This window comes from Colias eurytheme, chromosome 8 (assembly GCF_061535395.1).
Source record: "Colias eurytheme isolate Ceu_HAF_F1 chromosome 8, ilColEury1 Martin Lab GWU primary, whole genome shotgun sequence".
NCBI lineage: Eukaryota > Metazoa > Arthropoda > Insecta > Lepidoptera > Pieridae > Colias > Colias eurytheme.
The window spans coordinates 6,514,562-6,525,610 of record NC_142987.1 but is presented as its reverse complement, the minus strand read 5'-3'; the positions used below and the strand labels follow the sequence as shown (position 1 = coordinate 6,525,610).

Here is an 11,049-nt window from a genome sequence, read left to right as displayed (position 1 = left end):
AATATAAAACATTTATGTAAAATGATTAAAAATAAACAAATGAAGCAACTACGATTCAAAGAAAACATCTTTTTCAGTGTGAAAATGCTCTTAGCAATCCTGGATGATGAACTGTATATCATGTACTCTGATCCCAGTACGGTCGCAGGTACCTCGATAGCCATAACGATAAATATTAAAAAAACATTACTTGTACAGTTGTGAGTGCAAAATTTACGTTTCATTTGGCAATAACATTTTTTTCGGTACTACAACGTAGTAGTTTGATATGTGGTTGGCTGCCCCTCCTCTCCTTCCTGAAAAATATCCTCCAAAATTTCCCGAGATACTTCCAATGATTGAACCATTGGAAGTTGGACATTAACTTCAGTCAAAAATTGACGAAGCGGATGATTACTAATTTCCACTTAATCTTCGCTGCCACTATCTTTATCATCAAATCATCAATTTTCAAGTGGTGTTGTAAAATTGTCAGCAGAAATCGTCTTCCAAAGGCGATATAATTTTATGAGCATTAAATCTGTAAATAAAAAAATTAAAAGTTAATTGTAAATCTATAAAAAACGCTACTTACCTACAAATAAAATTTTATCAAACACTACTATTCCCAATGCACCTCAAAATCTTGTAAAAGTCATATATATAAAAGAATTCTTCATTTTATTATTTCATTCTAAAAGTGTAATACCAACAAAAAACATGAATTGCTATCATTATAAAAAATAAATACCTATCAGTAACTACTTACCTTTTGTAGGAACGCATGATGGTGAAAATTCACAAAACACAAAGATTGGATTTGATATTTATGGTTTTATGGCATTCAATTGCTTTACATAGTATAAAAATAATCGCTTTCTCTGTCCCTATGTCCCTTTGTATGCTTAAATCTTTAAAACTACGCAACAGATTTTGATGCGGTTTTTTTAATAGATAGACTGATTCAAGAGGAAGGTTTTAGTATATAACTTATTAGGTTTTAGACAAAGCGGACGAAGCCGCGTACGGTAAGCTAGTAAATTTATAAAACACGAAGATTTTTAAAATTGTAACTAATGAACACAATCAATATTAGATTAACTGTAGATAATGGTGTCTAGTTTTACCATGGTTTTACTTAAAATAATAAACATCTACCCTCACTTTAAAAAATGTAGTATATATTTTATTTTTTACACGAAATATACCTTATAGGGAAGGGAAGATATGGGTTAAAGAGTTAAATAAATAACATGATTATATTTAAATTATTAATTTTCAACAGTGTATTCAGTAGTGTTAACATGTAAATTGATTTTATTTTTACGAAATCTCATAGATGGCGCTGTTTCAAAATTAACATTATACAACTTACATGTTTCTCTTCCCAAGTTACTAAATTAAATGGCATAATTTTTATGGTGTCAATCTAGATATTGTTAAACAACATTAATTATATATGCGTCATTTGATTATTATTAATTTCCAATAGTTAACGTGTGTTTGATTTTTATAACACTTCATAGATGGCGCTGTTTTAAATTTGTCTTTATACTACTAAGATTCATTAAATTGTTTCTCTGCCAAAATTACGTAAATGACGTAGTTTTTATAGTGTAAAGCTAGATAATAGCGTGGCTTACTCAAAAACAACATTTAAACATGAGTCTTTAGATTGAACGGTGTCGTAATACACGGAATACGTAAGAAAAATAAAGGTTCACAGCTCCTCCCCCGGAGGTGATAGCATGATAATATGTTTAAAAAAGCCTCACCCGACCTGTTAGTAATATTCATGCAAAATTTGAAGTCAATCTATGCAGTACTTTTCGAGATTAGCTTGGACAAACATACAGACAAACAGACAAACAGACAAACCGACAAACAGACAAACAGACAAAAATTCTAAAAACTATGTTTTTGGCTTCTATATCGATTATAGATCATGGATAATGTATTCTTTTAAAAAAATATTCAATGTACAGTTTTTACTTTCCTACGATTTTATTATATGTATAGATTAAGCCTCTTGGGGTTTAATATTACAGAGATATGTAATGGAGATTTAACGAGGCAGATATGGTAACGACTAACCTAATTGTGAATGGGTTTTTCATTATCATCATTAATAATGAGCAGAAAATAAATGAATGTAATTAATTAAGGACAGCTGTTACACGTTATAGTAGAATTATTTAAGTGCTTGTGATATTTAATTTACAATTGCTTATAAAAAGAACAAGGATGTACCTTTAACTTATTTTGAATAAGAAGCTATTGGAAAAAATGCCGTCTCATTGATCTTATATACTATGTGCTATTTGGCAGAAAGCCGCTGGAGTCAGGCCGCTGCGCTGGTGATCGGTCGTTTTGGTAATCTTTGGCGGAGGCCTATGTCCAACAGTGGTCGGACAGTACCTAAAGGCTGAAGCAAGGACAGTGACTACCACTGTGTCCTATTCTATTATATTTATTCCTGCAGTCATCCAGCAGTCGCATGACTTATTTTCATGGTAGGTATTGTTCAGTGCAGTTCAATAGAAAGGTATACTAATTTCATCCACCTTAAAGTTCAGTGAGAGTAAACTAACGATGGCCCATTCTATTTATTCCGTGTGTCGTTCCGCAAAGGGCGTTCAGCTAATTGAATTTTAGACTGGCCCGGTGCGTGCGCGTCTCCGTTTTCGTTTTAGCATTCCACTGACCAATTAACAAACACGGCTATTCAATTCACTTTGCGAATTTGAAAACTACAGGCGCTCAATCGTCCGTTGTTTTATTCGTTGTCAATTGCACAGCAAATAAAACGTCGCCAGTCAATATGTTGCGAGTCTAAACGAAGTGGTCTGCTATAAAATCAACACCATTTTGTAATGAACTAAACAAAATATCACTGTTATTTCGTAAAATAAACAAGTACTGGAAAAATGTAGGCTATAATATACTTGCTTGAAGAGTAGAAGCATTGTCTGATATTGTATTCTGCAGTAGGTAATAAAGCTTTACCCTAAAAATAATCATATTGATCTTCTTTCGTTGTCCATATATCTTAGTCATTCCTTATCACACGTTCTGATTATCCGCTGTCGAGATTTTAATATTGCCATCTAGAATTCCCATGCCCTATTAAAAACAATAGGAAATTTATACTTCCTTTCCAAGAATATACTTACTAATTATCACGGTATTATGTTGTTTTCATCAAAACTATTAATGAAGACACAACGTCACGCAATTAGTGGCAAATACCCACAACCTAATACCCTTCAATCAAATGACAATTACATAGGCATTTCTATTATGCTATAACAGTCATTAATCAACAAGGTTCTGAAGAACACACGGAAATACAGATGAATTTGTATTAATTTTTTGGTGTTTTACAATGAAGTGTCTAGTAGTTGTATTTTTGATTAAAGTGATATTGGTTCATGGGCTTGCAAAAGGTTAGTGAGATTTTGATTTTTAATACTTATTCTTTTTTTAACATTATGTAATATTAGATCGTTGTAACACTTAAGGTTACAGTTATTCAAAATCACAAATTCTGTTGCTCAGTTGAAAATACTAACTAGCCAAGTTTCCAGACTTTAGTATGAACACTAAAGATATAACTTTGACTAACTAATTTGCCAAAATAATGTACCATCAAACTAGTCTTGCTGGAACTTCATCGAATGCTTCAGTGAATTTCGACATGCCATAAATATATTTTTGTCTGGAAATTTTTTAACCCAACTATGTATAATTTAGGAATAAGTTGTTTTATGCTTCTTACGTGTCATTTTTGGAAAACAAATACTCATATAATATGATACTTTTCTAAACTCTAAATTGATCTTTAAAGCACAAATACCTAAATTTAAAAACTGAAAAAATAATGCTTTCTTTGAAAAATGATTAAAGTATCAGTGAATGGAATATTTCTATTCCCTATATATTATTTAAATGAATTATTTATGATAATGGATGCATTATAATATTAAACTATAGCTAAAGCATATTAAAAAAATCACAGAATTAGAGGTTTAAAAGAAAACGTTGAAAAAATGGTCAAAAAAATTACATTTTATACTTACCTGAGTAGGTATTTATTAACTTAACGATTATTATTACTTTAAGACATATGTGAAAAATGCATACCAAAAGAGCAATGTCCAGCATTTTCAAATATGGATATACACCAACAAGAGTCATGGATGCAGCAGTTTCCTTGCGATGGTCTGATACACAACACTACGTCGATCTTAGGATTCGCAACTATTGCTAAAGGAGACAAGGTACTCTTTCCTGATCTATTTTAGTTTTGATTATAAATGGTATTTCCGAGTGAACTTTTTTAAAAGGAAAATAATTTTGGGAAAAGTTAATCGTTAGAATGATTATTATTATTCACGTAATAATAACGTTTCTTTCCTTTATTATACTTACCATATTTTATTTTCAGGTTTGTTGTCCTAGCTCTCAGGTATGGGGTGTAAATCAATTAAACCAAAATGCAAAAATAACAAAGAGAAATAGTAATAATACAGCGCTAGTGCCTGAATATCAGCCATATAGGAGAAATCCGTTCTTATTTGGCAATCAAAATTCACCAAACAATCAAAATGGGTTTGGAAATCCAGGATATAATCCAAATTATTATGGAAATCAAAATTATCCAAATCAAAATATGTACAGGCCTATAGATAACCAAAATCCACGAAACTTTCCCGTAAATCAGAATATGTTTGGACAACAACAACCCAATGGTCGTGGGCAATTCGATCCAAATTTACCAATAAACCAAGGAGGCTACAGAGGCCAGCAAAATTTCCCTCGTAATCCGGGATACTTAGGAAACGATCAAACTCGCCCTGGTAATCAGAATCTTTACGGACCTCAACAAAATTTTCCAAGAAATACAGGCTTTCCAGGCAACCAAAATATGTATGGAGGTCAACAGAACGTCCCGGTGAATCAAGTCTATCCTGGTAACCAGGGTGGGCCCTTAGGAAGTCAGGAAAATCCACCAGATGGTCAAGGATTTTTAGGCGGCAATCAAAATACCCCAGTTGGTCAAGGAATTTTAGGTGGCAATCAAAATACGCCAGGCGACCAAAATATTTACCCAGGACAACAATTCGTCCCTGGACAAAATAACATCAACGATGTACCAGATCCAGGCAATGCAAATGGAGGTCTCCCTAACCAAAATATAGGAAATCAGCTTACTCCTGGTAATCCAAACATATATAACAATCAACAAAATATAAACAGACCTTCTTATCCTGGTTCAAATGTAATAAGCAATCCATGGGCAAATCAAAATACGCCTGCATATCAAAACAATCCACAAACAAACATTCCCAGCCAAGTGCAGCCAGGAGTGATAAGTCCAAGTACACCTGCATTAAATAATCAAAATCCATACTACCAGCCAAATGTTCCCAGCCAAGTGCAACCAGGAGTGATAAGTCCAAGTACACCTGCATTAAATAATCAAAATCCATACTACCAGCCAAATGTTCCCAGCCAAGTGCAACCAGGAGTGATAAGTCCAAGTACACCTGCATTAAATAATCAAAATCCATTCTACCCGCCAAATGTACCACGACAAAATCAAAATAACTATGAAGATAATATAGGAAATGAAAATAATCAAAAGTTAAGCCAAGAATGCAAGAGAATGAAGTCGAGTTTTCCACCCAGTCCCGAAACAGGATGTTGTGGAAAAGATATGTCTGATGCTGAGAGAATTACAGGTAAGTATTTGGTAGTGTCAATTATAAAAATGTATAGGTATGTTGGTTATAGTAGGCTTTTTTTGACAAAGTATTATTTATATTTTGTTTTTTTTATTAGATTTGCAGAGCCTTCTCAATTTATTTGCACCATCCGGAAACAACTGGAATCAAGCTCGGCAACCGCAAGCAAGAAATTGGCCAAATTACCAGAGAAGGAAAAGATCCGTAAATAATGTAACAACTCACGGGACACTTGAAAATAGAATTGCAGGTATGTTGCTATTACAATATTATTACAGTATGTAATATTGCTATTACAATAATTTGCAGCATTGCTAAAATTCTGTTTATTATATTATATTTCTTATATATTTATAAAGCCTTTAAGTAATATAATGAGGGGTTTATTATACTTACTTTATTATACACTCTATTAGCTATTCGCTTTAAATTATTCGTCTAAGTTACGTAAAGAAGAAAATTCTGGCACTCACAAAAATGACTTTCTCCTCTAAAGTTCAAAAATCTAATATTTTCTCTCTACAATAGCTGTTATTTCTTGAATATATCACTTAAATATGCATGTTTCAAATAACCTCACCATTGTTTTTTATTCTTGCAGGAGGTATGGATACGGAGCTAGACCAATTTCCCTGGACCGCACTTTTGAAGACGACCTTTGATTACGGCGACAAGACGGCTGCATTCAGTTGCGGCGGATCATTAATTAGTCGCAGATACGTGCTCACCGCCGGCCATTGTGTCTATGAACCAAAGGCTAGCATTAGCGAGTGAGTAGTGCTTACCAAATTCTGTTGAAAATTAACTCACTCTCAGACTGGCGTAATTTCAAACGTCAATTATAGCGAAGCATGCAAAATCAGTATGAGAATAATAACTAACTTACTAGTTTAAAAGTCTTAATATTTTGCGTACTTTTCAACTAGTTTTTCAATAAGTATAAAAAATAAATAAAACATAAGTTACCTTCTCTGAAACACTTAATTTATCTTCGAGAAATTACAATAAAATGTTACTATAATAATAATTGATGTCACTGTAATTTTGTTTTGAATTATATTTTTAATTGCAGACAAAATAATATAGCTATCTACGAATGTTACAATTTCTATATAGACTAAGAGCATTATTATTGTATACATTATATAGTAAGTATCTTCGTACAAAATATATTACTAATTATAATATCATTACCTTGCAGTGTCGAAATAACGCTAGCTGAATATGACAAACGCACGTTTCCAATAGATTGTATCACGGTGTTTGGTGGAGGCAAGGAATGTGTCAGGAACATAGTATTACATGCTGAAGACGTAGTACATCACCCCGAATACGATGACGATCGGCTTCTAAACGATATCGCTCTTATCAGGCTCAATGCATTTGCGCCATATACGCGTAAGTAAACTTTCATACTTTTCTATACATGTTAACCTTTTTGGAGCGAAAGAACGTATCGGCAATGACTTACCTCCAGCAATAATTATAGGCGCTAATAGCTCGTTCACTCACTCACTTCTTTGGCGTAACTTTCGTGTTATTTTTGCTATATCTTATTGCGTAAAAAAAATGATAGTCAATAAAATGATAACGAATGATTGTTTTTAATTGTTGTTAAAATTACTGTACACTTATTTCAGGATACATAAGACCCATCTGCCTTCCAACCATCAACATTGACTTACCAGAGTTCTCCAACTTGCCTCTCGCCGTCACCGGTTGGGGACGTGACGGAAAGTACCTCACCAACATTAAACAATCCACTGTCGTACATTTAATACCACCAGAGGACTGTATGAAGTCATATCCTCATCTAACCAAGTCTCACATCTGTGCTGCCGGTCGTACAGGCGAAGATACGTGTAAGGGCGACTCAGGAGGTCCTCTCATGATGTTGTATAGAGATAGTTATTACGTCATCGGTGTTGTGAGCGGGAAAAGAGCTGATACTCCATGTGGTTCCAAAGTTCCGTCACTTTATACCAATGTCTTCCAATTCGTGGCTTGGATTCGAAGTACAATTAGAGAATAAGCGAATATTTAAAATACATGTTGTATTTTACGTGCCTTTATTTTATGTATACTTTAGTCATTTGACTACCTCATGAGTCAGGTTTTATAATGTTAGTTAAGTATTAGCATGATCTAAAAGTTAGTTCACGACGTATTATAAAACTCATAAAAACGTTGCAATAAATTGTATTTTAACCATTAATGTTTGACCTTAATTAAATTATGTAATTTATTTTTAATAACACTAATTTATAGAGCAATACTTATTAGAGGATTAGAGAGAGACTTAGAGAATTTTTATGAGGCAAAATGAATAAAATTTTATCTTAACTTGTATCTGATAAAATGATATCTATCTATTATTTTACATTCATAGCTGCGATTAAGATCAAATAATCCAATTCAAATGCTACCTGAATAGAATATTATTATTTACTCTAATGCATTTTATATTGATTGCTTTTCGTTTTATTCATCATAGTAACTCAGGTATTTAAATATGCTTTCAACAAAAATAATAAAATGTTCGAGTAAGTTTGACAACTGGTAACATTTTGGATGCGGTGCGAATATACAAAATTAGTTTTCAACTTGCAACTTATTTACTTAGTTTCAGATGATAAATTATGTGAATACCGCTTTTCTGAATGCTAACTGAGATATTAATATTGAAATCGTAGGGAACAGACAGGAGGTATGCAAATTACGAAATATTTTAACTTTTGCATTGAATTAACATTGTCGGTGAATCTAACGACAGCATATTTTACATCTATTTTATTTTTATTCAAATGTACACGGTACAATATTTAAATGAACTTTGTATGCAAGATATAGTTATTTAAGTAAAGTTACATTATACATTTTAATGAATGTTTTATTTTATTTATTACACTATAGAGTGTGTACCTGTAACGTTTAAAGAATATTAATAAAATCTTATGTCATACAAATAAGTGTTTGATTTATGATCGTTTAGTTAAATGCATCAACACCATCAGGAATATGATGTATAATTTACGGATAAGATAATTTATTCCAGAGAAACAATTTCAGTGCAATCGATTGTAGTACGTATTAAACTTACCACCCTACAAATTCCAAATTCATAATCATTCATCCATCTTCTTAAATTTTCTTGAAAAGTTAGAATGACAAACGACTAACATATCTGTGATACCCACATATCAATTTACCTATATCACTTAATTGTGTACCACGTAGCCCAAAATTTATTATCAATTTATTTGATGCAATGCCATTACTCTAAACGCACATTTCCGATACATAAAGGACAAATATGTGCCCCTTAGTCCTTTCGAAGACCATTAAGCGTCACGGGAAACAATCCAGGCGGGATACACTTAAATGAACAAACACTATTATCAGAAATGTTGCCGGGGGCTCGTAGATTTCCCAAGAGGCCACTTCTCTTTAAAAGTGTCGGTCGAATGACCGCCATACCACATAAAATCTTAAAGTTATACCGCGTGAAATTATGGTTGCAACAAATTTTGGTCTAAGCTTACGGGAATCGCCGATAACAGAGGTTTATCGTCGTCATTACAAATATTATCTTCTTACAAATACTTACCGACTATTTGTGGCACATATAAGTTTAATCATAATATTGTAATCATTTCTCAGCGACTTAAAACTTTAAAAGTCATATAAATACTTAACCACCATAGCAATACAATTCCCATTCAATTATGCATCACACGTAATTCAAGGTAAGTCATAAATGCAAGCTTGCTGCAAGCCCTTGTTCCATTATTCCCCTCATATCCTTTCCTTTTTCAATTATCTAGTTTTAAACTACCTGAAAGAACACGTACAATTAACTATAGACAATGCATCAGTGATCAGATAACAAACACTACATAAGAATAACTTGTGACTTTAATCTTTAAGCAATCCAAACTACATAATACATGAAGCGTGTTACACGTCTTAATAGCTATTAATTGAGGATTCTAATTATATCATAAATTAATCTAAGACACGTGTATATTCAGTAGATACTGACATATTTATACAGAGAGAGAGAGAAATATTAAATTTAAATATACACTGTTTTAATCCATTTGCAATTAATTAAAATAAAACATGGCATTATAGATAAATTTCAAATACATTTATTGCACGTAACATGCATTTAAAACCAAGTGAGGGGGAAGTAATCGGCGTATCTGTGATTTATGCAAAACCGATGAAACAAATAAAAACGATCCAGTAAATATGCACCCATCACAATTAGCAAGCATCCCGGTGGGGTAAACGTGTTTTATGTTACCAGTGTTAGCTACTGAGCCTGTTTAAATCGTGTTTTGATCGGTAATATTTTAGATTGGAGGAATGTTAGCTTAGGAAATTATTTTTAGAAGTTTGAGAGCTTTTCTATGATTTTACCTGATATTAAAAAGTGTGCCTTGATTGAGAATAATGCCATTTAAAATTTTGATACAGTTTCGAGGAAGGCTTTTAGAAAAAAATATTAGAAAATTTATAAAGTTACAGAGTACAGACTATAACCGGATGATGCCGCGGGCGGATAGCTTAAAATAAAAAAAAAAGATGACAACAATAATTAACACATGATTAAAGATAATAATAATTTAAACAGCTATACACTAATCTATTATACTGTTAAAGTACGGATGATTTTTTTCTTCTGTGACTTAATAAGTATGTAGTGAGAAATTAAAAATTGCTTATATTAAAAAAAACAGTTGATCTAACTCTCCGCTTTATATTACGTTAGAAGAATAACACCTTCCTCGAGAATCACTCTATTTATTAAAAACTACATCAAAATCCGTTGCGTAGTTTTGAAGATGACACACAGACGGCGGAAAGCGACTTTGTTTTATATAATATCTAGTAATTTTGACGCAGTTCACTGATACTTAAAGATCCAATTCAGACACTTACCGTACAATTAAATATTCGTTATTCATATTCCCTTCACAGTCCCTCAAACGATCGTCCTTTATCATTGTCTTTGATAAATTGTTTGACAAATTCGGCCAACTGATTACCAACAAGCTAATGAAATACCTTACCAAAATACCTGAAATCACAGCCTGAAATTATATAAATCTTTAACCATCTACCCTCACTTGTATCGTGAGCATTCTATTGATATAACTATTTCTAGACATCATTATCAGTTTAATAGTGTAAGTTTTATATTTCATGTTTCTTCTTAACAAATGTATGAAATTCATGATACATATGCAATGAAACCAGACCCTATTTTATATTCTCCGGTCATCATCTCTCGCTTAGAGTCAGTGATAGCTGGGCG

General features: G+C 32.4%; 1 protein-coding gene across 1 annotated transcript; it reads left to right on the top strand.

Annotated features, from left to right (window-relative positions):
* The first annotated feature begins 3,364 nt into the window (after positions 1-3,364).
* Positions 3,365-8,049, top strand: LOC149906566 (uncharacterized). Its single transcript, XM_090104305.1, has 7 exons — positions 3,365-3,425; positions 4,102-4,259; positions 4,427-5,723; positions 5,824-5,976; positions 6,328-6,496; positions 6,928-7,124; positions 7,367-8,049. The coding sequence occupies exons 1-7, from the start codon at positions 3,365-3,367 to the stop codon at positions 7,756-7,758; spliced, it is 2,427 nt and encodes an 808-aa protein (XP_089960431.1). The 3' UTR covers positions 7,759-8,049.
* The last annotated feature ends 3,000 nt before the right edge of the window (positions 8,050-11,049 follow it).